Source organism: Notechis scutatus, chromosome 1 (assembly GCF_049901735.1).
Source record: "Notechis scutatus isolate UNSWTSFEM ecotype Mainland chromosome 1, rNotScu1.2, whole genome shotgun sequence".
In the NCBI taxonomy this organism is placed as follows: domain Eukaryota; kingdom Metazoa; phylum Chordata; class Lepidosauria; order Squamata; family Elapidae; genus Notechis; species Notechis scutatus.
This window is the reverse complement of record NC_142009.1, coordinates 331,682,358-331,710,152: the sequence shown is the minus strand read 5'-3', so window position 1 is coordinate 331,710,152 and position 27,795 is coordinate 331,682,358. Positions and strand designations below refer to the sequence as shown.

The window sequence follows — 27,795 nt, the reverse complement described above, 5'->3', positions numbered from 1 at the left end:
CATCAGTGCTAGTGAGCGTGAGGTTTGCCCCTTGTATACATGCAGTAACTTGTCCTGTCAATGTTGGTGGAGTTGTGGTTTCCTCCAAGGATACCAAGGGGAAATGTTCCGTCACGTTCTTTCTCTCCTTTAGTGTAATGGAGAGAATATGCTGGGCTAGAAATCAGAAGACCACGAGGGTTTGATCTCTCTCAGGCATGGAAGTTGGCTGGGTGACGTTGGGCCAGCCTTGCCACAGCCATCTCACTGCGGTCAACTCGCCCTGGCACCAATCATTGCAGGTCAATTTAACAATTCTATGTAATTATTTAACCATTATTTTAAATTTTGCCGTTCACATTTCATTCTGTCCCTTCTTTTGCATCATTTCTTTGAATGATACTATTCTACTATTTGTTTGATATTAGTGTAACTCCTGTCCTGCAGAAAGTGGCCCAACAAGTGAATTGGCCATGGTAAATTAGCCCAACCCATTTCCTAAGCCTGGGATTGTGGAGGAATGTAGGCAAAAACACCGATGCCATCTTGAGTTGTACAAAATAAAGTGGGGATATTTATAGGGAAAATCAAACTTAAAGCAAAAGTTGGACTCATAAGAAAACAACAGAAAAAAATATTTTTAAAAGTTTATTTTATTTTATACAAACAATCCATCTTCCATTTAAGCAGTGCGTACAAATATCTTGTGCAATAACAATTACAGTTAATACATATTCATTACTATACTATTAATGCTCTATTCTTACTTTATACTGTTATGCATAATATGTCTAATTAGTATAACAATCCCCATTCTATTCTCATGCTTATTATTTTTCTTAATTTCTAACTTCCATATTTATTCTCCAGCCATTGATAAAAATAGTTCCCATATCGTATAATATTCAGTCTGTTCCTTTTCTTTAATCGCAAGCGTTAGCCTGTTCATTTCTGCACATTCTAATATTTTCCTGATCACGTTCTCATCTGTCAGAATCTTTTCACTTTTCCAATTTTGTGCAAATACAATTCTGGCTGCAGTTAATGCATGGATAATTAAATAAAATTTTTGAATGTTGATGTTGGAGAAAGACTCTTGAGAATCCCCCGGACAGTCAAGAAAGCAAACTAATGATTCATTAAACAAACCCACCCAGGATTCTCACTCAAGGCACAAACGACCAAGGACATAATCTCCTACTTTGGACCCATGAGGTGAAGACTCAGCTCTCTGGAAAATGCACAGATGCTGGGAATGGGGGGAAAAGAAAGAAGAAACAGCAAGAAGTTGCTGAGACATTGTCTTCAAAGTTACAACAAACCCACCTGGGGCCTACTTATGACCTGGATTTGAAGTTCTGACACACCCACACTAGTGGGTGGGATTCAAAAATTTTTACTACCAGTTCTGGGGTGTGGCTTGGTGGGCGTCTCGGGAAGGATACTGCAAAATCCCCATTCCCTCTCCACCCCACTAACCTGCTTTCCAGCTCCGTTCTCCTGTGCAAGGCAACCAAAGAAGACCCAGTTGATCAGTTGGGACTCAATGGGAGGCAGAGAAGAGATGTGGGAGGGGCCAGTCAGAGGTGGGATTTGCCGGTTCTCCGAACTGCTCAAAATTTCCGGTGTCGGTTCTCAAGAACTGGTCAGAACCTACTGAATACCACCTCTGACCCACACCCATATCGCAGTCACACAACCGAATTTCAGGCATTCGGCACCTGGACTGCATTGATGGCCATTTGCAGTGTTCACATAACTACGTTTTACGATGGCTTTGCCATCAGTCTGGTGATTACTGTCAGTTTTCGGCAAAACCACACCCATAGTGTGGTCACCCATTAATGATGATAGCCTTTGATTAATGACTGCCACAAAAAAAACCTCGTAAAATCTGGTTGGTCATATGATTTCATAACTTAGGATCATGATGGGCAGACTCCATTAAGGTCATAAGTCAAGGACTACCAGTATTAGGTGTGCACAAGTAAGTGTTTTTCACCTCTCCCTTGTGTGGTGTGGACGTGTGTCATTTTTTTGTCGGAGTCCGATTCTGAGGGGGAGATTGAGTAGCTGACAGGGAGTGGGAGTGTGGATATGGTGGCTGTGGAAGAAATGGGGGAAGGGCACAGTCTGTCTGGGCATTCAGAGAAAGACCCAGGGCCATCCTGTCTTCATCCTAGGGCACACAGGGAGGAACGGAGAAGGGAGCAACATGGCTTACGGGAGAAGAAAGGGCCCTGATCCCCTTCATGGGCTGCAGCTGGAAAGACTGTTTAAAAGGGCAAACTGCGCATGGCAAAGTTGCTGGAAGCAAAGCGTGCATTATCTTTGTCGAGGCTTATCTGGGTTTTGGTATCCTCCCAACTGGGTGCTGTATTATCTTTTGGAAGTCTGCAGTTTATCATCCTGGCCTGTCGTGTTAATTACTTCAGTGTGGTTTGTGTTGGTTTTTTTTATTTCTAATTATCTTTACTTTGGGTTCATGCTGCCTTTCTTCCCTTCGTAGCCTGTTTTGGAAGAGTTTGATCTCCAGCCGAGGATAACTGGACATTGGGGGACAAGTTGGAGGCATTAAAGGGAATTTATCTACTTTGGTGACTTTGTTATTTTTGTGCCACGCCCTGGGTCATCACAATGTGTTTCCAAAGGTAAAGTGGCATATTTCAGGTGAAATCAAGTCAAATTGTTTATTACCGCCATAAGGCCAGATCTTTAAAACATCCAATAATAGAACTGTTACATGCTCTATGTATATATATATATGTATCACAGAAAAACTGAGTATAAATAAAAACATGTAAAATAATGACATAAACTATAGCGTTATAAAAAGGGATGAATAAAGAAGTATCTAAACTTAGTTCACAGTATGATGTGTTATACAGATGGTGGAACCAAAGTGGGTAAGTTGGCAGCTTATTTTTAATCCTTTTTCAGAAAAAACAACAGTACAGGTAGTCCTCGACTTACAACCACAATTTCTGTTGTTAAGTGAAACATTTGTTAAGTGAGTTTTGCCCCATTTTACGACCTTGCCACAGTTGTTAAGTAAATCACCACAATTGATAAGTGAGTCACATGGTTGTTAAGCGAATTTGGTTTCCTCATTGCTTGTCAGAAGGTCGTAAAAGGGGATCATGTGACTCCAGGACACCGAAACCATCGTAAATACGAATCAGCTGCCAAGTGTCTGAATTTTGATCACGTGGCCGTTGGGATGCTGCAGAGGTCGTAACTGTGAAAAATGGTCGTAAGTCACTTTTTCCAGTGCCGTTGTAACTTTGAATGGTCACTAAGCAATCTTTTGTAAGTTGAGGACTGCCTGCCTCAACTTACGACCTATCATTAAGTGACCATTCAAAGATAAAACAGAGCCCTAAAAAGGTAACTTATATCAGTGATCCCCAACCTTTTTGATGCCGCGGCCCGGTACCGGCATCAGCTGGGCGCCTGACCGGTACCGGCATCAACTGGGCGCCGCCATCTTTTTTTGACGAAAAAGATGGCGGCGCCAGCGCTTCCGGTGAGCTTTTTCGGGTAGAAATGGCTTTCTACCCGGAAAAGCTCACCGGAAGCACTTTTTTACCAAAAAAAGATGGCGGCGCCCAGCAACCAGCGGCCCGGTAAGACTTGTTCCGCGGACCGGGACCGGTCTGCGGACCGGCGGTTGGGGACCCCTGACTTATATTATGACTTGGTTCTGATGCCCTCCCTGCGATCACGTGACTGCATTTTGGGCGCTTAGCAACCAGCCAGTATTTATAGCCGTTAGCGGTATCCCCCTGGTCACATGACCAAGGTTTACGATGTTACAGTATTTACTTCCAGTGTTCAGCAAAATCAGCTCCTAGCAAACACTCGATTGGCTTAACGACTGCAAATTCACTTAATGACCACCACAGAAAAGGTCATACAATTGGGTCGGGGGGGGTGTGATGGCTCACTTTACGACTGTCGTGACTTAAGACTGTAAGGGACAGGCTCCACTGAGTCGTAAGTCAAAGGCTACCTTTAGGTAGAAATCATATGCCCCACCTGGAAGGTTTTTTTTTTTTTTGGTTAGTCAATTGCTTACCAGATAATAGGTATAAGTAAAAACATAGTTATGAATACATGGGTACATATAAGGAAAATAAAAGAAACAATAGGACAGGGAAGGTAAGCACGTTGGTGCGCTTATGCATGCCTCCTACAGACCTCTTAAGGAAAGGGGTGAGGTCAATAGTAGACAGTCTAAGGTTAAAGTTTTTGGGGTTTGGGGAAGAAACTACAGAGTCGGGTAGAGTATTCCAGACATTGACCACTCTGTTGCTGAAGTCGTATTTCCTGCAATCAAGTTTGGTGCGATTAACTTTAAGTTTGTATCTATTGTTTGCTCTTGTATTGTTATGGTTGAAGCTGAAGTATTTATTGACAGGTAGGACATTGCAGTGTATGATTTTATATATTATATTTAGATCGGACCGAAGGCGGCGTAGTTCTAGGTTTTCTAGGTCTAGAATTTCAAGTCTGGTGGCATAAGGTATTCTGCAACGAGTAGAGGAGTGGAGAACTCTTCTTGTGGAAATATTTCTGGACTTTCTCAACTGTGTTAACATCAGATACATAATGTGGGTTCCAGACTGACAAGCTGTATTCGAGTATTGGTTTAGCAAATGTTTTGTATGCTCTAGTTATTAGTGTGATATTACCAGAGAAGAAGCTACATAAGATTAGGTTAACAACTCTTAATGCCTTTTGGCTATGTAGTTACAGTGGGCTCTAGCACTTAGATCATTAGATATGAGTACTCCAAGATCCTTGACAGAGTTTGGATCATCAACAAGGTCTTAACTATTCAGCCTGTATTTTATTTTCTGATTTTTTTTTTGCCAATATGTAAGACGGCATTTATTTGTTGAGATTTGAAGTTGCTATTTGTTTGACCATTCTGATACATAGTTGAGGTCTTTTTGAAGGGTAGCAGTATTGTCTGTGGTGTTGAATAGCTTTACATCATCAGCGAAGAGAACGCAGTTGCTCTTAATATGACCACAGAGGTCATTTATGTAGAGTATGAAGAGAGTTGGTCCTAGAACACTGCCTTGGGGGACACCACTATTGACAAGTACAGCATTTGATAGGACACTCCCAATTTTGACCATTTGTTGTCTGTTTGACAGGAATGCTTCTATCCAGTTATGTAGGTGTTCAGAGATATCATAAGATTTTAGTTTTAGGAGTAGTTTGTCATATACCACTGAATCAAAGGCTTTACAGAAGTCTATGTAGATTACATCTATTGCTTTGCCCTGATCGAGTTGTGTAGTCCATATGTTTTTGCAGTGTAAGAGTTGCAGATTGCAGGATAGTTTTTTTCTGAAACCAAATTGTTTATTAGAGAGTAGGTTGTTTGTCTCTAAGTGGAGGATAATGGATTGGTTAATAATTGATTCCATGATTTTACAGGTGACGCAGCATAAAGAGATTGGTCTGTAATTTTCAACTAGGCTGGGGTCTCCCTTTTTGAAGATGGGGATGACTGTGGCTTGTGACCATAGTTTTGGCATGGACCTGGTCCTGAAAGATTTTTCAAAGATTATGCTTAGAGGTTCAGCTATGGTAATGAATAGCTTTTTAAAGAAGTAAGCAATATTCCATCCGGTCCAATAGATAGAGATGGTTTTAGATTGCATAGTGCTTTTTCAACATTGTCTACTGAAAAATCGATATGTATTAGATCATTCTAGTAGTCTGTGGTTCGACTAGGAAATACTGGGCATGATCCATTGCTGTTTACAAATACTGAGCCAAATAATGTGTTAAAGAGGTTGGCTTTAATGGTGTCGTCGTTGCAATCTTTACCATTTGGTCCTTTCAGGGGTGGGATGGACCTTGAGTCTTTTTGTTTGTTGTTTACAAAATTGTAGAAAGTGTGGGTGGAATTGGTGCGTAGAAGATTTTCCTCTTATTTAATGTGATAATTAGTACATTCAGTCTTTATCTGGTGGCATAAATTTTTGTATCGTCTTTTGAAGTTGGCAACGTGACCAGATTTGTTTTTCCGCCAAAGTAATCTCTTTTTGGATTGAAGCTTCCTTATTGTTAAGGGTAATCTGTTTTTTCTGGTTTTGGGAGTTGTTATTGGTACATATAGTTTGATGACTTTTTTGACTTCAAGTAAAAATATGTTGTAATGGTCTTCAACAGTTTTGCATCCAGTGAATAGAAATTGCCAATCAAGGGAAGAGAGATCGTTGTCTATAAGATCATAGTTGCCTTTTTTGAAGTTATAATTGGGGATCACATAGTTGTGTTGATTTTTGTGTGGATGTATGTTGAGACAAAAGTCAATCATGTTGTGGTCACTGTTGGAAAAGGGTTCTTTAATTTGTATTCCGTAAATTGAATTCAAACTATTGCAGAAGATGAGATCGAGGCAGTTGTTAAGTCTAGTATTGTTGGTTACTAGTTGTTCTAGTCCCAGGTTTGTTACTGCATTGTAGAAGGTTGCATGTGTGGGTTCAGTTTTACATTCGTTAAGGGTCCAGTTAATGTGAGGTAGATTGAAGTCACCAAGAAAGATAAAAGTGTGTGGGCAGGATGTTGTCCATGTTAGTAGTGAATTTAGCTTGTTTACATGTTCGATGTCATAATCAGGGGCTCTGTAACATAGTAAGAATCGAAATGTGATATTTAAGGACAGTTCACAGACGATGATCTCAGGAAGAGAAAGCTCTTGGGTAACTTGGATGTTTTTTAGATGTAAGGACTTTTTATAAAAGATAGCAGCATCACCTCCTCTATGGATTTCACGATCTGATCGGTAAACATGATAGTCTCTTACTGTGGTAATGGAGTCAGGGAGAGATGCATTGAGCCATGTTTCACAGACAAATATGATGTCGAATTTAGCCATATTTAGTAAGAGGAGAACTTCAGGTATTTTATTCACAAGGCTTCTTGCATTGAGTAGCTTGCATTTAAGGCCAGTTGTAGTTGGAATTGAGGTAGTTAGGCGTGTGTGTGCCTAATTTTGAGTGATGGTGGGTTGGATGAGGTAGGGTTGGATGTGGAGTTGTGGGTTGTGTGACTTACTTTTGATACAATCTGCGTGATAGTCAATGTAGAGATCCTTCTCTCCATTGTCTAGACGTCTTTTGAGTTCCTTGCGGAGTTCACGGGAGCGGATTCTTTGCAGTATGGATAAGTCTGGTCTTGAGCGAAGTTTTTTGTGGTTGGGATTGGTTTTTGCAATGGTGTTTATTGTATGAATGAATGTGCGTTTGCTGGACTCATTTTTGCAAACAACTCTACAACATTTTGGGGGCACCAAGCCATCATCGTATTTGGACTCAGGGCCATCTCTGGTTACTTCAGTGATATCTTCAGGAGCGATGTTTGTTGTATTTGAGTTGCTTATGATATTACGAACTTTGGTGATGTCATCTGATTCGTTGGTGTCTTCAAGACCAAATAAGATGGCATTTTGGACGTTTCTGATCACGTTCAATGGTGTCTCTGATGAGTAAGGAGATATCATTTGTGGAATTATTGGATGGGATAGTAATTACTTGTGGTTGTGGTTTGGTGGTTATTTTTGGTTGTAGTTGTGATTGTAGTTGAGGTAGTAGTTGTGGTAGTGGTTGTTGGGTTGGGATTTGATTTTGAGCTGATAGTCGCTTATCAGTGCTGTATTTTTTTTTTCAAAACGTGTTGCTAAGCATTTTTCTATTTGAGTGCATGAGTGATTCTATGCTATCAACTCTGTCAGGCAGGGTACTTGGTTTGTTTAGCTTAGGAAAACATGATGGACATAGACAAGGGAAAGTATCTGATGCTTTTAGGAGGTCAGCTAGGTCTTTGTTTAAGTTTAAACAGGCAAGGTGGGCTTGATTGTCACATAGGTAGCATTTGACGTTATTTTCGCTTTCATTGATGGTTTTAAGACATCTGAAGCATGTACAGGAGTCTGGGAGGTCATTAATAGAGATATTATTATTTTTTTGTTGTTTAGTAGTGGAGGATTTGGAGTTTCTGGAGTTTCTGGCTGGCATGGTCAATGACAATAGTACACTAAACAATTACAATAGCTAATTAATGTGATAGGTAGACAGTTACTTAATGAATGTTGGTAATTAATCAATGTTAATTGATAAGTTAGAGAACAAATCAAAAGTAAGGTTACTTATTACTAAAAATCAATCAACCAACTTTTTACTAAGAATCAATCAATCAATAGACTGGATAATCAATGATACATTATTAAATCTCTATCAGTTCAATGAATCAGTAAATTAGTGGTCATTTAACAATTAATTATGATACTATTATATGATATCAATTATTATAGTCAAAAGCATTATCTATAAATATTTGGCCTTGAGGTACTGAAATAGTGGAGGTAGTATAGTATTGGAGGTTTGTGGTGTAAAGTTCCTTTGTTTTTCCTTAGAGCCAGGTTTTTTGGTTTTGGTTTTGGTTTTGTTTTAAAGAAGAAGCGTTGCTGTTTGATAGATTTGAATGGAGAAGATTTGAATGAGCTCACCAATCATCTTACTTCGGAGTTTGGAAAGGATAAGATTTGGGTGGGGGTTTAGTGGAGGTTGTCCAATCAGCTTGAGTGGGAATTTAAATTCAGGCTGACTAATCAGCTGGGTTGTTTTAAATGGAGCTGGGTGACTTATATGGAGGCTATCAATTCTCCGTGAGTCTCCTTTGTTCTCCTCCCCAATTGGTGGCCGTTTAGAATTATTTTTGGTGATTTGTTTTAAATGGAGACTGTAGACATCATTCCAGTTCTTCCATCATCGGAATTCACAGTCAGTCTCAGTTTCAAAAGGCACTTTTCCTGAATAAAAACCTTCTTCACACCTCTTCTTCTCGTCTAGTCCCCCCCTTTTTTTCCTCCTTTAATCACTCTTTTCTCAAGCTGCCATTTAACTTCCAGAGTTAGAGGGTAAAAACATAAATTAAGCCGCTGCCGCTTAATCTCCACACTCACCCCTTCCACACTCTGGAGTCTTCGCTTTTTAAGTTGTTTCTGACTCGGGTTCACAGTAAATCTTCGAGCCGTTTACCCCGCTCCTTCCTCCCACCTTCCTTCAAGATTGGGTAAATGAAGGTCTGGGACTGGCAGCAGTGGGATGGGTGGGGAAAGAGGGGGGGGTCCTTTCTCACACCCACCCACCACTTGTGCAAATGAAGCTTCATGTGTGTACTTGCCCGCCGCTTGCACAGCTTGGTTCTCAAAGAGCAGGGGTGGGCTTCCAAAATTTCAGCAACAGGTTCTCTGCCCGGGTGGACGTGGCCTAGTCGGCCTCCTGTACTATGGCTGGGGGGGCCGTTTTCACCTTCCCCAGGCTCCAGAGACCCCCCAAAGGCTGGAAACAGGCTTGTTTCCAGACTTCCGGAACTTTCAGGAGGCCCATTCTTTGCCTTCCCCAGACTCCGGAGGCTTCCCTCCAGCCTCTGCAATGACTAAAATGGCCTCCTCCAGGGTCTGGAGGCCGGTAATGGGCCCATTTCCGACCTTCCGAAGCCTCTGGGAGGCCTGTTTTTCCGCCTCCCCGAGCCTCCGCGTGGCCCTGCACTTACCTCACATCCCAAATGGGCCTCCTGGAGACTCCTGGGAGGGGAGCGGTGGGGTGGGGCGGGGCCAGTCAGGGGGTGGGATTTGGCGGTTCGCCAAACCAGTCATAATATTAGCTACGGGTCCGCCTGAACCCAGGCGAACCCATAGCAGCCTACCCTTGCCAAAGAGCCAACGGCCTGGTACCAGGCTGCAGACGGGGGCCGGATGCATCACACAGAGCTGGAATTCTTGAACTGCCTAGAGCAGGGCTGCCAAAATGGCATCCTATGGGCTGGATGCATCACATGCCACGCCCAACCCTTGTCCGCGAATGGAGAAAAACATCGCAAAACGTCACGTGACACAGGAGCGTGACACCGTGAGTTTCACACCCGTGGCCTAGACATAAATCTGCCCAGCTTTGGTGTAGTATATATAGGGACTCCTGCTTGAGCAGGGGGTTGGACTAGAAGACCTCCAAGGTCCCTTCCAACTCTGTTATTCTGTTATTTGTTTGAAAATCTCGACTGGTGGAGCCGCCGTGACTCCAGAAAGCAGGCTGCTGTTCCTCGGCATAAAAGCTCTTCGTGGGCAGAAAATTCCTCCTCATTTCAAGTTTGAATCTTCCTTGGTGGAATTCCCACTCACTTAGCAAATATCTCACTTAACAATAGTAAGTTTGGGCTCAACCGTGGTCATAAGTCGAGGACTACCTGTTGTCCTGCCCTGGGAACAAGGAGAATAAACTCCACACACACACACCCTTCAATCCTGGGACAGCCCACCAGGTATTAGAAGACGGATCTTGGTGTCGTCCTCTTCTTTGGGCTAGCCCGGTGTTTCTCAATTTCAGGAAGGTGAAGCATGGAGTTGTCAGTAGCTTTTGGGGGGTTTTGCATTCTAACCATTGCACCCCTGTGGCTCTGAACGAGTAGAGCTGGAAGGGACCGTTAAGATCTTTTAATCTAACACTCTGCTCAGGCAGGAGACCCTATAGAATTTGAGACAAGTGGCTGTCCAGTCTCTTCTTAAAAACCTCCAGTGATGAAGCATCCACAGTTACTGAAGGCAAGTTTGTTCCATTGGTTGACTGTTCTCACTGCTAGAAAAATTCTCCTTAATTCCAGGTTGCTCCTCTCCTGGATTCATTCCCATCCGTTGCTTCTTGTCTTGCCTTCTGGGGCTTTGAGAAATAAGTTGAATCAGCTGGAAGGGACCTTGGAGGTCTTCTAGTCCAGCCCCCTGCTCCAGCAGGAGAACCTATAGCATTTCAGATAGGTGACTGCCGAGAGAGTCTTCTTAAAAACATCCAGTGAAGGAGCCCCCACGATTTCTGAAGGCAAGCTGGTTAATTGGTCCTGCTAGGAAGTTTCTCCTGAATTCCAGGTCGCTTCCCTCCTTGATTAGTTTCCATCCGTTGCTTCTTGTCCTGCCCTCAGGGGCTTTGGGGAATAAGCTGACACCTGTAACTGTTCCAAGTTACGTTGGAACCCCTCAAAGGCTACTTACGACTCGTAACTTTGAACAGTTGCTTAGCAACCAGTCATTTTAAATGAGAACTACCTGAAATCTACCTGTTGTCCCCCCCAGTTTTCTCTAAAATTATTATACACAATTATGATGCACGTTCTTAGGAAACACAACTGTCCTGCATAATTATTTCATTTGTTCTGTCCTGGATATGTCCTGTGTGTCCTGTTTCGTTCATTAAAATAATGCCGTTCTTCACAAATAGATCATGTCACGTTTTGAAGATCAAATTTGGGTTTTGAAACCGACACTTCGCTTCCCTTGCTTCTCGCCTCTCGAAACGATTCCAAATAGGGGGCAACTCAAGGAGGAAGGTGCAGTGCTGTCTGCACATGCTCAGGGGCCACAGCCTTCTCCGTCCTGACACGGAAAGTTCTTCCTTGTGTCCTTGCAGGGCAGGTGCCTAACGAGACCAGGCAGAACGGGCAGAGCTGCACCAGGGGGCTGCCCAAACCGGTCTGCATGAATGGGACGGAGTCTGCTCAGCTGGTCAGCAAGACGAAAGCCGAGCGGAGGGCCAGCGCCTCTTCCAACCCTTCTCGCAAGACCTCTTCCGCCAGCAGCAAGATCCGCAAACTCTCGACCTGCAAGCAGCAGTGACCCCAGCTGGAATGCGCCCGCCACGGTTTGTATGACCTCAGTCCGCTTTCGGTGGCAGGTTTACGGCAGGGTGGGAGGGGGTCTCTCCAGGTAGTCCTCGACGTACGATCACAACGGAGCCCGACATTTCTGTTGCTAAGTGAAGATTAAGTGAGGTTTTGCCCCATTTTACAACCTTTCTTGCCCCAGTTGTTAATAGCAATAGCACTTAAAACTTACATACCACTTTACAGCCCTCTCTAAGCGGTTTACAGAGTCAACCTACGGCCCCCAACAAGCGGCACCCTCATTTAAATGAAACCCTGCAGCTGTCAGGTTAGTAACCCGGTTGTTAAGTGAATCCGGACTTTCCTTGTAAGTTGCAAAAGGGGATCACGTGACACCCCCCGGGACGCTGCAACCATCATAAATAGGAACCAGTTGGATTGTGATCATGTGACCACGAGGATGCTGCAACGGTCCTAAGTGTAAAAAATGGTCATAAGTCACCTTTTTCAGTGCCGTTGTAACTTTGAACAGTCACTTAATGAACAGTTATAAGTCGAGGACTATCTGTAGTGAGAGCCACCTTTGGCAAGACAGGCCGTATACGTGTTCGATAAATAGATAAAAAATGAGTATGAGGGATCGACCTTGGGAGAGAAGATTGGCAGATTAGACAACAGATAAGAGGCAGCCGAGCCCTCAGAAAGAAAACTGGAGTGCGGATCGTCTCAGAAGAGACTCTCCCTGGTTCCCAAAAGTGGTTAGAGCTAAGTTCTGAATCGGGGGCTAGGGGATCAGGGTTGCAAAGGGGTTAAAACAAGCTTAAACCTCTGCGGGGGCTTCAGGATCCCGGTTAGTCCCTTAACTGACAAATTTTCAGAATGAAAATTTGGTGTCAGAATGTGACTCCCATCTTCTCCGAGACAGCAGACAAGGAGCATCGTGGAATGAGCAAAGGACCTTGGGAGGCAAGCAGAAGAGCTTCAGACGAAGCAGCAGTCAGATAAAGAGGCAGTGGAGCCCCCAGAAGGAAAAGGAACACGGGCGCAGGGGTGGGCTTCAAAAATTTTAGCAATGGGTTCTCTGCCCAGTTGCTGGGTGGGCGTGGCCTAGTCGGCCTCCTGCACCATGGCCGGAGGGGGGGGGGGCGTTTTTGCCCTCCCCGGACTCCGAAAGCTTTCCTCAAGGCTCTGAGAGGATGAAAATGGCCTCCCGAGGCTCTCTGGAAGCCAGATACAGGCCCATTTCTGGCCTTCCCAAACTTCCAGGAGGCCCATTTTTCACTGTCGCCGAGCCTCCGCGTATGCCCTGCACTTACCTGCATCCAAAACGGGCCACGTGGGGACTCCTGGGAGGGGAGGGGCAGGCTGGGCAGGGGCAGCCAGGAGTGGGATTTGGGGGAGTTCTCTAAACCAGTGATCCCCAACCTTTTTACGCCGTGCCCGGTACCGGCATCAGCTGGGCGCCGCCATCTTTTTATGAAAAAGTGCTTCCGGTGACCTCACCGGAAGCACGTTTCATAAAAGATGATGTCGGCGCTTCCAAGCTACCGGTGAGCTTTTCTGGGTTCTACCCGAAAAGCTCACCGAGCATGGCGCCGCCATTTTTTTGATGAAAACGTGCTTCCGGTGAGCTTTCTACCCGGAAAAGCTCACCGGAAGCACTTTTTCATCAAAAAGATGGCGGCGCCAGCAAGCCAGCGGCCCGGTAGGAGTTGTTCCGCGGACCGGGACCGGTCCGTGGACCGGTGGTTGGGGACCCCTGCTCTAAACTGCACAGAATCTTAGCTAGGGGCTCTCCCGAATCCCTGCAAACCCTCGGCTGCCCAGCCCTGGATATAGGAAACATTTCAGAAGGGACCCTCCCTAGTTTCCTAGACTGTATAGGCGGGGGGTGGCGGGATTAGATTCAGATTCGTAAGATTCTGTTCACGTCAATTTACAATCAAATTAGCACATCTGGGCGTGCTTCTTGTCTGAACTACCTGGCCTGGCTGACCGGGTGCAAGACAGCACCGCAAACCATCCACAGCACCTGTGCCGCTTCCTTCCCTGGTTTTGCACACAAGACCCCAGTTTAGGAATAATACCCCGGTGCCAGGGCCAGGAGCCAAGACCCATCACCTCTGACTGGCAGTAGGGCTGAAATTTAACATCCCTGCTACAAAAACAACAACAGGATCCTTGTGTTTAAGGCAGTGTTTCCAACCTGGGCAGCTGTAAAATGGGTGAACTTCAACTCCCAGAATTCGTGACGTCCAAAGTTGAAATCCACCCATTTTAAAGTTAACCCAGGTTGAGAAACACTGATTTTAAACTCTGGAAACCGCTTCCTATTTTCCTTTTTTGAATATTTCATTTGCCCCATGTCAGATCAGGGGTCAGGTGGGACAGGGGTGGTGGGGTTAAACCTTTTTTTAAAAAAAACAAAACACCTCCCACTTGGGGTAGAGAATTCAGTTTGCCTCCTGCCCCCTCCTCTATTATTGTTGTTGTTGTTGTTGTTGTTAATACAGAATGAAACTCCACAGAATAGGATTTAATTTGATTTGCTGCCACAGATGCGGCCTGGCGGCCGTGGGGGGATATGAGTTTAATCTTTTCCTCCAGGGCTTTTGAAAATGCACGCACACACACTAACCTAGACACCCACACACAGACACCCACAATTCCTTCTTTTTCGAAGATAAAAAGAATTCCAAAGCGATGAGGCAGAAAGGTTTGGGAGGTCCCAGGTGCTTCTGGGCAGGTGGGTGGCCTGTTCCTTGTCTGGGGCCTCCCTCCCTGCCCCTGCTGTGTCGGGTGGGAGTGGGGACGACAACAGGGGAGGCCGCTTTACAAACCCCGGCGGAGCTTCCGGCTGGGGAGTCTTTTCTTGGCTGTCGGGCGGCTGCTTTTGTTGGTCCCTTCGATTTGTCCACCCTCCCGTCGCAGTTTCCTCCCTGGATGCCTTTTTTTCAAGGTGGCCTCTTGACTCTCCTACTTCATAACTCCTCTCTCCTCCCTTTCCTTTCTCAATTATCCATCTCCTCCTGTGTCTTTCCGCCTCGGGAGTCTGGCCTTGCACACATTTGCACACTTCAACCCAATGTGCTTCTCCCCCCATACACAAACACTCTGTCTCTCCCTCCCCCTCTCTCTATCCATCTTTCTCCCTCTCCATCTCTTCCTCCCTCTCTATCCTTCTCTCTTCTTCTTCTCCCTTCTCTCTCTCCCTCCCTGTCTCTATCCATCTTTCTCTCTTTCTCTCTCCCTCTCCATCTCTTCTTCCCTCTCTATCCTTCCCTCTCCCTTTCTTCTTCTCCCTCCCTTCCTCTCTTTCTCCCTCCCCCTCTCTCTATCCATCTTTCTCTCTCCTCTGTCTCTTCTTCCCTCTCTATCCTTCTCTCTTCTTCTTCTCCCTTCCTCTCTCTCCCTCCCTGTCTCTATCCATCTTTCTCTCTTTCTCTCTCCCTCTCCATCTCTTCTTCCCTCTCTATCCTTCCCTCTCCCTTTCTTCTTCTCCCTCCCTTCCTCTCTTTCTCCCTCCCTCTCTCTATCCATCTTTCTCTCTCCTCTGTCTCTTCTTCCCTCTCTATCCTTCCCTCTCCTCTCTTCTTCTCCCTACCTCTCTCTGTCCCCCTCTCTGTCTCCATCTCTCTCCCCCTCTTCCTCTTTTCCCCTTTTTTAATCCTTCCTTCTCCCTACCTCACTTTCTCTCCCCCTCTCCCTCACTCCCTCTCTCCCACTCTCTCTCCCTTTCCTAATTCTCTCTGTCCTTCCCTCCCCCTCTCTCTCCCTTCCCTCTCTCCCTCTCTGTCCTTCCCTCCCCTCCCTCCCTTCCCCTCCTTCTCACGCTCTCCCTCTCTCCGCTTGCCTTCTTGTCCACGTTTCTCATTCTGCCTCTGTCCCTTCAGCAACTCAATCGGATCAGGGTGGCAAATTGGATTGGCTCCGATGTGGGATTCATCCTGTCTGCTTTTTCTTTATCTTGTCTAGCATCTTTCAGAAGCAAGAAGTCTTCAAAGAAAAAAACAGAAAGTCCAGTTATCTCTTGGAAAATAAATAACACCTTGGGGACAACCAGATGACCGAGAATCTTCATAGATACATAAAAATAAATGTTCTCCTAAACTTGAATTTGTTTTTTTCCTTCTTTTGCAGCCCGAGTTCCAGATTGTCTGCTGCCCTAAAGCAGCTCCCCCACCCCCAATCTCCTCCTTCCCACCCACCCACCTGTAGCAGATCACCTGTAGAACAAGCTTGCAATCAAACCAAGAAGAAGGAGAAGGGGAGGTTCCTTTTTTTTTTAATTTTTGGTCTTTTGAATGAGTCAAACCGAAGGGGGGAAAAAAATGGACGGTGATTTGCACCCACCTGTGACCTCCTTCCACGCAACTTCTTTTTTTCAAAAGAAGGCTTAAAGTGTGGTTTGTCGGACGGGATCCAGGCTCCCCTTATGACTGCGATGCTGTGTGTGACCCAGATATTATACCTGGACTCTTTCTGGGGGTTGCATTGGGGAGCAGTGATGGGAGAAGAGCCAGTGAATGGTCTTTAAAGAAGGGTGTCCTTCAGGCGAACTCTTTTTCTACCTTCCCAGGTGTGTTTGGAAACTTGCAAGCCATCAACACGCACTTTATGTAGTAGACTACTGTTATATTATATATATATATATATATATATATTTTATGTGTGTGTGTGTGTGAGAGAGAGAGAGAGACTGTATGTGTGTGTGTATGTATGTATATATATATATATATATATATATACACACACACACACACACGAGATATTTTTCGCTTTTTGGTTCCCCCCTCCCTTCCTTCATTTTTTCCTTCGCAATATCTCTAGAGACTGTTTTATCCGTTACAATGCATTTGAAATGGTGGGGATGAAGGGACAAGAACCCAAACGAAGTATTTTAAAATTAAAACACGGGGAAGTGTGTCCCCATTCCGTTCTGAATTAAAAACACACACACACACACACACACACACACATACAAAAAAAAATCTGCATGCTGTTTATAAGGGCTGGAGCAAAGGGAAAAAGTGTGCTTTTCCGGGTTTTTTTTTTTTCCTTTTTTTTAAAAAAAAAAAGAAAATAAAGATTCAATGGAGACGTGGATTCTATAGTGTCAACTTTGTGGGGAGCCATTTCTGTCACTATAAGGAAGAAAGAGCAGGCGTAAGAAAGGAGCGTTTTACCTGGAATTGTGAATTGAATAGGCCTAGAGTTGGAAGGAATCCCAGAAATCATCTTAACTCAACCTTTTGCAAGACCAGTTGAAGCAGAGTTTCCCAACCGTAGCCATTTTAAGATGTGTGGACTTCGACTCCCAGAATCCCCCAGTCAGCCATGCTGACTGGGGAATTCTGGGAGTCGAAGTCCACACATCTGAAAGCATCTGGCTGGGGAATTCTGGGAGTTTTAATTCCACACATCTTAAAACATGCTGGTTGGGGAAATCTGGGAGTTGGAAGTCCACAGGTATTCAACTTGCCACAGTTGAGAAACATTGCTGTAGAAAGTAGAAACTGTCTCTTAGCAGGCTGAGCCCCGTTGAGTAGTCTTTAAATGGAAGTCAGAAGTAATTGCTTCTCATAATACGGAGCTCAAGTACTTCTTAAAAGTTTGTTCCAATATATATATATATAAACCCTGGTTTGTTTTCCTCCTTAGGAATTCATGCATCCTTGTGCTAGTGAACTTACTAAACAGTAGTAGCAAGATTTATGTTGTGCAAATCCATATCTGAATTCTGAGAATTTTGTGGTGCTGTCAGTACGACACTGAACCACAAACTTTCCAATCGCATTTGGGGTAATATCGTGCAGCCTCCATGTATAGGCTCATAGAATCATATGGGTAGAAGGGACCTCAGAGATCTTCTAGTCCACCCCCTTGCTCAGTATGAAAACTCTATGCCATCCTGGACAAATGGTTGTCCAATTATTTCTTGAAGACTTCCAGCGATGGAGTTCCCACAACTTGTGAAGGCAAGAATCAATTGTTCTATCAGGAAGTTTCTCCTTAGTTCTAGGTTGGATCTTCCTCTGACCTCCTTCCACCCATTCTTTCTTGTTTCATAGTTTATCCCAAGCTTAATTCCAACTCTTGACCAAACCATAGTTAAGCATGGTATATAAACCCAACTTCTGTCTTTTCAACAGCCAGGTTAGCTTGGTCAATATGCATTAGTATATATTACAGCTGCATGAAATGTTCAGAGACATTTGGGTCACCGTGAAGCTTAACAGAAGTTTGAAACTTCTTCACCATCTTTTCATTCCGGCACTTTTTAAAATCCCAGAAAGTTTGCTGAAAAGATGAGCAAAGTCTTGGGTCATGTCACTCACAACTTGAAACGGCAAGATCCAATTAAGCAAGGACCCCCCAAATCGAGTGGGATTCCGCATACAGAGTAGAAGACCGCAATAAAATTCAAAAGGGTTTCGAGGGTTTTATTGAAATGGGCTGAAAGTAACAATTGAATGTTAACACAAATGCAGAGTTTTATCAGCTTTGGAAGCAAAAATCCAGTGAACAGAGAGCCTGTGGGGGGGGAATGCCACAGCTTAGTAATGGAATGTGTGAAAAAAAAAAGATATTAGGATACTAGTTGACCATCATAGAAATGGATGATATGGATGCCAGAAAAGGAAAGACAGACTTGGGGTACATGAGAAATAATAATGGGAAGTTATTTAGAAAAGTCCTGGGTGGAGCCAAAAAAGTCAAGATGGCTCTTATGGTCTGATCAAAGTGATTTTTATATGCACGACACAAATAAATATGTGGAGTTTTAATGGCACTATCACAGCCACCATCTTGAGTTTTTTTTAACCAACGTTGCAGGCCCCGTCTCTTTTAATGGCTTGATATGATTTTAATGGGCCTCCCAATCCTCACCAAACACACAAAAAACTTGTAAAGGAAATGTGTAGCTTAGACTAGCAAAAGCTAAGAAACAGGAAATAACCCTCTTCAACCCCTTGAAGGATTGATTATCTGGTAGGTAGACCAACCAGGCCCACTTGAAGAGGTGCGGACTTCAACTCCCAGAATTCCTCAGCCATCCGGCATCCATTGCTGCTGCAGCATGCTGGCTGGGGAATTCTGGGAGTTGAAGTCCACAGGCCTTGAAGTGAACAGGGTTGGGAAAGCATTGTAGAAGATGGTCAAGAGCTGGGCTTCATCCTCCACAGGGGAGGCGCAATAACGGCTTTAAGTCCCAAAACGAGATGCCAATAAAAGACACCCCACCCCCAAAAAAAAAAATCTTAGCAGCAACAGCAGTTGGACAGGAGAACCCATAATATCCCACAGACAAAGTGGCTGTGGCTGTGTTAGTGGGTTGGGCAGCCATCAGTCCAAGGTGCTTTAATCTGAATTATTATCCGTGCAGGATGGAATTGAGCTTGTTTCAGTGGTTGGCCACAGGCCCAATCCTGCTTTCTCTTAAGACCACCACAGGTGTTTTTATCCTTTCTTTCTGTGGCCAGCCATGTTTCCTTCCTGGGGAAGCTTGACCTGCCTCCCTGCTAGAGCCCAACAAACCAGCATGTCCAGCTACAGGAGGGAGAAAACAGGCCCAGGCCCTGCTTGCGAGTTTTGCAAAATGGTCTGCTTGGTTTGCTCAGGAAGTACAAAATCCAGCGATGGAAGGTCTAGATGTAATGATCTTTGGGGTTGGGGAATCTTTAGGGGGGTGTCAATCATCCTCAGCCCTGGTCACTAGAAGATGGGTGGACTTCAACGCCCAGGATTCTGGGAGTTGAAGTCCACCCATTGTCAAGTGGCAGAGGTTGCAAAACACCACTTCAAAACGCCATTATTTGGAGGTGCTGCAAATAAGTGGGACCATGACTTTAAACCCAACCTGCAAAGGTGAGGCCAGAATGGTGGCCCAATGTGGCGGCAAACCTAAATGAACGGAGCCGCTCAAAATAAATAGGAAAATAAATGATGAATCCAATTAAAAAAAACAAAAAGCAATTTTATTCCTAACCCAGACAGGCACTTTCTCCCTAGTCTGGGACTGCCGAGTCCAGAATTCCCAGCTCGCTTGAAAAGAGGGCACTGGATGGTAAATGTTCAGGTCTTCTATGTTGTTGGAAACATGCATTTTTCCAACCCGTGCTGGTCTGTCCGTAGCATGTGTTCCTCAAAATTTGCAGCGCCCATACAAAAGCAGGCCGAATTTCAACCACGCCTCTGTGGCTGCCATCTTATATTTTCTGATCACACCCAAGAGATTATCCTATACAGTTCTAAGAAACATCCCCCATTTCTCTGGTTTAGAAGTACAGGTAATCCTCAACTTATGACTGAACACTTAGTGACCATTCAACAGTGTGACCGGCCTGGAAGAAAAGGAGTTGCAACTAGGGTGGGATTCTACCAGTTCGCACCTATTCGTTAGAACCGGTTGTTAACGTTCTAAGCAGTTTGGAAAAACTGGTTGTTAGAAGAAATTACTGGCCTAATCCTGTAAGGAAGGAAGGAAGGAAACATTCTGGTGTTGCTTATAGAAACTGCCTCTCCATTAACCCTTGTTACATTCTTGGCAGGACTAGACTTCCTGTCTCAGGAACTTCTCTGGAGTTTTTTTCCCCTTCCTTTGCTGGTACTTTGCTTGTGTGGAGCGACCATTCAAAGTTACAATGGCACTGAAAAAAGTGACTTATGACCTTTTTTCACACTTACGACTGTTGCAGCATCCCCGCAGTCATGAGAGGCCAGGCGAGGAGATGCGTGCCTCAATGTGAGTGATAGCCCAGACAATAACATGACCATCAAGCCATGTCCACCCAGTCACATGACCACCAAACCACACCCACCACCTAAGCCACACCCACAGAACCGGTTGTTAAAAAAGTTGAATCCCACCCCTGGTTGCAACCCTGTTCCAAAGGTCGGCCCTCCAGCCACTGGAAGTTACTTCCAGTTTTTGAGCAAAACCACACCACAGAGAACAATGCCTTCGCTTAACAAGCACGGTGTCCATCTTACGAGGTCTATAATCAGATCAGTCATTTAAAATTGCCATGACATAACCACTATAACAGGCAGGCTCCATTACAGGTAATCTTTTCCAGCCCCAAAATGCTGTTGCTAGGCCAGGCATGTTGTTAAATTAATTTTGCCCCATTTTACGACCATTCTTTGCCACCGTTGTTAAGTAGACCACTGCAACTGTTAGTAACACAGCTGTAATGTGTGGCTTCCCCATGGATTTGCTCCTCAGAAGGTGGCAAAAGGGAACCACGTGATCCCGAGACACTGCGACAGTCATAAAATACATGGTAGTTGCCAAGCGTCCAAATTTGATCACGTGACCAGGGGACGCTGGCACAGTCAAAAGTGTATACAACAGTCATGACTCACTTTTTTCAGTGCTGTTGTAACAGGTCACTAAATGAATAGTTGTAAATGGAGGGTTACTACCTGTATGGCCATATGTCGAGGACTAACAAGGGGTGGGCTTCAAAAATTTTAGCAATGGCTTCTCTGACTAGTTGCTGGGTAGTTGTGGTCATGGTGGGCGTGGCCTAGTCGGCCTCCTGCATCACCGGAGGGGCGGGGTTTCCCCTTGGGCTCCGGAGGATTTCCTTGGGCCTCCGGGAGAGCGAAAATGGCCTCCCAGGCTCCGGAGGCTCTCTGGAAGCCAGAAACGGGCCCATTTCCGGCCTTCCTGAACTTCCAGGAGGCCCTTTTTTCACCCACCCCGAGCCTCCATGCCCGCCCTGCACTTAACTACATCCAAAACGGGCCACGTGGGGACTCCAGGGAGGGGAGGAAAAGGGTGGGCGGGGCCAGCCAGGAGTGGGATCTGGGGGTTCTCCAAACTGCACAGAATCTTAGGGAGGGGCTCTCCCGAACCCCTGCGAAACCCCCCCCCCAGCAGCCCAGGCCTGGGACTACCTATAAATGCTTCCATCCTCATAGGTACATCCAAAGGTTCAGTGGAAATACAGGAAGGAAGGGGATATGTGCGCTGCCTTGGATGAATTTCCAAAATGGGCTTCGGAAACCCCCCCGCCAAAGAGAATCAGCTCTTTGTTGGGGGTGGAAAACAAGGGGCCACATGAGGGCTCCCAAGGTGCCTCTTGGGGCCTAAAGCGAAACAGCTGCCTGGAATCAAAGGAACGCTTCCAAAGGAGATGACCGCCTGCTCTTTCAGCATGTGGCATCTTCGAAGCAACACAAACGGACGCAAAGCAGAGCCAGAGGCCTGTTTGGTGGGCAGAAAGCCGCAGAGCCCCGTGAAATGGGACTGCGGGCACCGTCTTCCCTTGGCTAAATTCGGTCTCGGTCAACGTGCCACACACACCCCGCAGGCCCTCCTGGACAAAGGCGATTTGTGCTCCGAGACCACTTCTTGGCACAGGTTTTTTTTTTTTTAATCAAGTCCATTTTCAAAAGAGGTTTGTGGTTGGCGGGTCTCGCGTGCCAGGGTGGGTGGGTGGGCAGAGGCTTTGCGCTTACCACAGCCGAGCCCCTGGCAAAGGAGGGTAAGAGCCAAGGCAGATTTGAAACATAAGGAAATTGTTCGTCAGCGTAGCACACGTGCCTGTGAGCGTGCCAACACACCCACATGCTCCATGCTCAGCCCCTCACTTTGCCCTCCGTAGTGGCACTCATTTACAAAATCAATTGCACGCACACAGACACACACACACACACACACACCAAAAACAGCTTTGGACCCGCATGATTCCAAACTGGAGAAGTGAAACGCATCGTTCCCTTTTTTAACCTGACATGCAATTTAAAAAGGAGGAGGAGGAGGAAGAGGAGAAGGATAAGGAGAGGGGAGGAGGAAGAGGAGGAGGAAAGGGAAAGGAGCAGGAGGATGGAGAAAGAAGAGGAGAAGCATGAGAGAAGGATTGGAGGAGGAGGAGAAGGAGAAGGAGAAGGAGAAGGATAAGGAGGAGAAGAAGAAGAAGAAAGAAGAAGAAGAAGAAGAAGAAGAAAGAAAGAAGAAGAAGAAGGAAGAAGAAGAAGAAGAAGAAGAAGAAGAAGAAGAAGAAGAAGAAGAAGAAGAAGAAGAAGAAGAAGAAGAAGAAGAAGAAGAAGAAATAATAATAATAATAATAATACCTTTGCAAAGATCTGAAGCCTACAGACAGAGAAAGGAGTGGCATTCAAGGTGGTGGAGGAAAAAAATGGAAATGATTTAACGTTGGGAAGGAGGGCGGGGGGGGGTTGAAAGGAAATGGGAGAGACGAAACCCACCCAACCACCCCCTTTCTTCCCCACCCACCCCTCACTCCTCCGCCACGCCACTCTCCGGCAGGATTAAATTAAAAAGCCAGGCCAATAAATAAATAAATAAATAGCCCAGGAAAGTTTCCCCAGCCCCTGCCACAAAAAGAATACCTGCCCTGGGGAAAACACACACACACAGAAATAAATAGTAACGATAATCAAAAGCAACCCCTGTTCTGCATATAGATGGAGGAGAAGAATTTGTAGAATAAGGAATAACAAAGTGTAAAAAGAACCGGGGTATATGCTAGTAATAATTCCACCAACATCACCACTATCAAAAAGCAACAATAATATTCACCAGCAGCCCAACGAAGGGCTCTAAAACAGAGCCTTCTGCGTCTTTTTCAACCGGTCCAGAAGACCAGAAACTGGGTTCGATCTCACTGCTTCTTCCATCACCCCAAAATGCAACCCGGTCCTTTTTTTTTTTTTTTTTTATCAAAGCAGCAAGAAAATCCCAAAAGCAAGCGATAGCCCTGCAAGGTGGACCAAAACAGGATGGTTGGAAGATGCAGAGTGAACCGTGGAAGCGGGGTTTGTATGAAAAACAAAAATGGAACCACAGAGGGGAGGAAAAAAAACCTCCAAGGAACAGCTGGAAAAGTGTGGAAAAATGAGCCTTTAAAAATGGTAGAAAGGTGTAGGAGAGAGAAGAGGAGGAAGAGAAAGGGAGAGGATTGTGCTATTCACCCTTCAAGCAGCGTGCTTTGTTTCAGGGGTCCCCATCAGCCCCCCTCCCCCCACATCCCAATCCCGCCCCGCCCCATCCAGGAAGTGGCAGATTCCTCCACGCGAGAAAATGTAAACTCTTCCACGCATCACACCATGCAAAAAAGTTGCAGAAACACCCGTCTGTCTGTCTGTCTGTCCGTGGGCTGAGATAGGCGATCCTGCCCCACCAGGTAGGCGACGTCGGGCCCCTCCCTCTGCAAGGACCCTCGAACGAAGATGGCTTTGCCGGCGGTGGGGGTGGGTGGGAGGACAGGTTATTGCTTGTAAAAAACCAGAGAGAGAGAGAGAGAGAGAGAGGTGTGCACGGGGACAGGTGGAAGGAGCTGAAATTATCTGCTACAACCAGCTCATAGAGTGTGAGGTATGTCAGGCCTCCGGTAGACTTGGGGGCTGTTTTATTATTATTATTATATTATTATTATTATTATTTATTATTATTATTATTCTCAAGAACGAGCCCCTGAAAACTTAAAACTTCCTGGCTGTGCAAGAGATAATGCCGACTTTGGCAAACCTGCTTCGAAATAGGGGAGAGATTCGGTTGAGCTCTCCCCTGTCCCCACCCCTGGATCTAACCAGAAGGAAGAGAAGGCCCTTTGGCTCTCCAGTGGACACCCTGCTTTCTTTGGATTCCCCACCCCCACCCCCAAAAAAGGGAAGGTTCCCCCTCTTGGGATGGGCTCCCCTGCTCTACCTTGTGGGGCCCCTGCTGGAAAGGCATGGATGGATCCATCCAGAGCTTCCCCAGGTCTTCGGTGGGCTCTAGTCTTCTGGCCAGAGAGACAGGGATATCTCCGCTGGCCAAGTCTTCAGCCCTGGACCTTCTCATCCCTCAAGGGGACCTCCAGGTGGGGCTGCCTGGTACACAGCGGAAGGCTGGCAGAGCAGGAGGGCGTTCCTCGATCTTGCTCCGCGCCCTCGGGCCCCTGGAGCACCCTGCATCCCGGCTGGCTGGCTGGTTGGCAGGCCCTGCGTGGCACCACCACCCCCCAGCCCTGGGGCGAGACAGAGAAAGGGTCATCCCGGTGCTTCCCCTTGCCACTATTCGGGGCTGTGCTCAGGGGAAGCCCGGGCGGCCACCATCACCACACACTCTAGACTCTCTCGTGGTTTTTTCAAGGGTGTGAAAAACAGGTCCTCCAGCCCACCCGCGATCTTGTCCAGAAGGTCTGTGCCCAGCCCTGGACACTGACCACTTTCGAGGCAGTCCCTGCTGTACGGGTCAGGTCCCGTTTTGGCCTCCTCCGGCGGTTCTTCCTCAATCACCTGGATCTTCTCCCCCGTTTCCGTGGCGGGCGAGGCCACCTCCTCGTCCCCAGAGCTGACAATGCGGGGCAGGGTGCTGTGGTAGCGCCCTTCCAGGGGGTAGTTGACGCTGTCGCCCCGACGCAGGGGGGTCCGGTGCCGCTCCAGAGCTGTGGGGTAGCGGACGCCCGGGTCGCTGTACTGCTTGGTACGCTGCCATTGCTTCCTCAAATGGGTCCGGGAGCGGTGTTTGGCCCGCAGGGGGGATTCATCAAATTGGGGGTCGTGGCGGACAAAGGCGTTGAAGAGAGCATCTGTTTTTTCGTCGATGCTGTAGTCCCGGCGAGGGAAGGATTCTCGTGCGGGGAACATCTGCCCATACGGTGCCCAGAGCAATGGACTGGAAGGGAGGAGACCTCCAACAGCGCCAGCTGCTTCCTCCTCTTCCTCCTCCTCCTCCTCTTCCTCCTTCTCTGCTTCCGGCTCCTGTCCCTCAAAGCTCTCAAAGATGGTGGCCTTGCGTCCAGCGCTGGTGAAGGAGAAGCGTTTTTCCGAGGCCGTCTGGTCTTCTCCTACTCGGCCACTGGGGGCTTCAATGGAGGCATAGCCGCTATCCATCTGCAAGAGTTTACGGGTCCCGGCTTCCAACTCAACGCTATCCAGCTTGGGTTTTGCCAAGGACCTGTCCTCTCCGACTTCAGCCTCGTCGGCCAAGGAGGAGGAGAAACTTGGCAGTCCACTGCTCGAGGAAATGCTGTCCCCACCATCGCTAGGGGCTGAGTCCTGGTTGTTGCCCTTCTCTGATGAAACACACTTTTCCAGCGATGCCCGTAGGCTCCAGATGTCATGATAAAGGGGGGTGGGCTGCTGTTCCAATGGCTCGGGTGGGGTGGGACTGGGTGGTTCGGAAGACTCTAACCTACAGCAGAAAAAAAAATGTACACTTTGCCTTTAACAATGACGCAATATTCCTTTCTTTGCAAACCGAACACGGAATAATGAACCAGGGTGTCAGACCTGCCCCAACTTGGTTCTTTAGGCAAGAAAGACTCTCGACTCCAGTTGTCTTGAAAGGTATACTTCACTAAAAGGCAAATGGATTATAATATAACAAAGCCAGAACTTGGCCAAGTTCGCGCATCAAAGTTTACCAGTTACTTTTTTCCCCATCCAGTTCTTCTCCCCTCGTCTCGTTCCTTTTTTGACCAATTGTATTTGAATAAACTGTTTTGGGAACAGTCTCATCAATGGTGGGCTGGTTGGTGAGCCATTGGATTCCATTTCCAGGGCCCTGATCCTGAGATGATGTCTCTGGAAGGTACAATGCCTTCTCCCCTCCTATCCAGCTCCCTCCCCCCCAAAGTTCATGGCAGACTGACAGATAGCAAATGCGAAGCTCAAGCATATAATAGCCATTCTGACACAGCTTCAGGCGGTAAGATGTGTGGACTTCAATGCCCACAATTCCTCAGCCAGCATTTCTGGCAAGGGAATTCTGGGAGTTGAAGATCACCATCTTAAAGTTGTCAAGGTTGTCAACATTGAAGGAGAGAGTGCAGGCTGATTCTTGGCGCATCCTTTAAGTCAAGGAACACACATTGCTGAAACTTCTAAGAATTCCCTGAAAATTATGGTGAGCCCAGGACAGAATTCTTCCATGAAGCGATGCATGGAACGACCAATCAAATCTAGTTCAAATTTCTGCTCCTAGGAATCTATGCCTACATCTGTTCTCAGAGTTTGCACGTCTTTTTCAGGTCAAGGCCTATGCTCGCTCATCAAGGCGAGTCCTCCATGACCAGAGACATCCACCCAAGGTCAAAAAAGGCAAGATGGTGGTTGCAAGCAGTGCTACTGAAGTCCCACCTACCCCTCTCAATTTTCCTCATCACTCACACATGACAAATATTTGTTTGTGGTACTGATAGTCATGAGCTTGGAAGCCAAATTAGGCGCTAATCCAAGGGAATTGGATCAACCAATCAGAACAGAGCTGGGAGGGACCTTGAAGGTCTTCTAGTCCAATCCCCTGCTCAAGCAAGGGACCCTATATAAATCAAGGGGTTGATGAACCCTCTCCATGGCTACAGATATGGCTGGCTGGTAGTTTCCTGATACAGGTAATCCTCGACTTACGACCACAATTGGGACCAGAATTTTCATTTCTTAAACAATGGTTAAGTCAGTCATGCCCACTTTTGCGCCGTTTTTGGCCAGTGTGGTTAAGCAAACCTCCCTTGGCCCCCGAAGTGGTAAAACAGGAAGTAAAAAACAGGTTAAACAAATCACTTCAGTTGTTAAATGAATCGCACAATCATTAAGAGAATCTGGCTTCTCTCGTTGACTTGGCTTGCCAGAAGCCAGCTGTCACAAATGGTGATCACATGACCCCAGGATGCCGCAACCATTGTAAATTCATGCCAGTTTGTCAACTGCCTGAATTTTGATTTCATGACTGTGGGGATGGTACGTTGATGTACGTGCAAGGACGGGTTTCAGTCCCGTTGTAACTTTGAACGGTCGCTGCAGGAATGGTTGTAAGTCAAGGACTTACTGTAAGTCGAGGACTTACCGCCTGAAGGTAAGACGGCTGATGTAGCTGCAAAGATGCAATGGAAGAGACCAAGCTGGTGAGCTTCTCAAAGTGGCGCAGTGGCGCAGCTTCTCAAAGTGGCGCAAAGTGGCGCAGCAGCTACTTCTGTTGACTGCCGGCTGCCTGCAATTTGGCAGATCGAATCCCACCAGGCTCAAGACCGACTCAGCCTTCCATCCTTCTGAGGTGGGTAAAATGAGGACCCAGATTGTTGGGGGCAACAGGCGGACTCTGTAAACCGCTTAGAGAGGGGCTGTAAAGCACTGTGAAGCGGTATATAAGTCTAACTCAGGGCTGTCAAACTGGATTTCATTGAG

The 27,795-nt window shown here is 46.3% G+C and overlaps 2 protein-coding genes across 9 annotated transcripts in view; one reads left to right on the top strand and one right to left on the bottom strand.

Annotated features, from left to right (window-relative positions):
- The window catches only part of STK11 (serine/threonine kinase 11), a 110,842-nt gene extending 94,084 nt beyond the window's left edge, over positions 1-16,758 (top strand). For 4 of the 8 annotated variants that reach the window (XM_087952722.1, XM_087952721.1, XM_087952720.1 and 1 more), the window contains exons 10-11: positions 11,460-11,690; positions 15,793-16,758. In XM_087952722.1, the coding sequence (XP_087808848.1) occupies positions 11,460-11,665 (206 nt within the window). In that variant the 3' untranslated portion in view covers positions 11,666-11,690; positions 15,793-16,758. Of the gene's footprint in view, positions 1-11,459; positions 11,691-15,627; positions 15,769-15,792 lie in introns of those variants that run through there. The other 4 variants (XM_087952726.1, XM_087952725.1, XM_087952724.1 and 1 more) reach the window with 1 other exon arrangement.
- Positions 16,759-23,995: 7,237 nt separating this feature from the next.
- The window catches only part of CBARP (CACN subunit beta associated regulatory protein), a 28,137-nt gene continuing 24,337 nt past the window's right edge, over positions 23,996-27,795 (bottom strand). Inside the window, exon 10 of the mRNA XM_087952705.1 lies at positions 23,996-25,804. Within this exon, the coding sequence (XP_087808831.1) occupies positions 24,682-25,804 (1,123 nt within the window). The 3' untranslated portion in view covers positions 23,996-24,681. The remainder of the gene's footprint in view (positions 25,805-27,795) is intronic.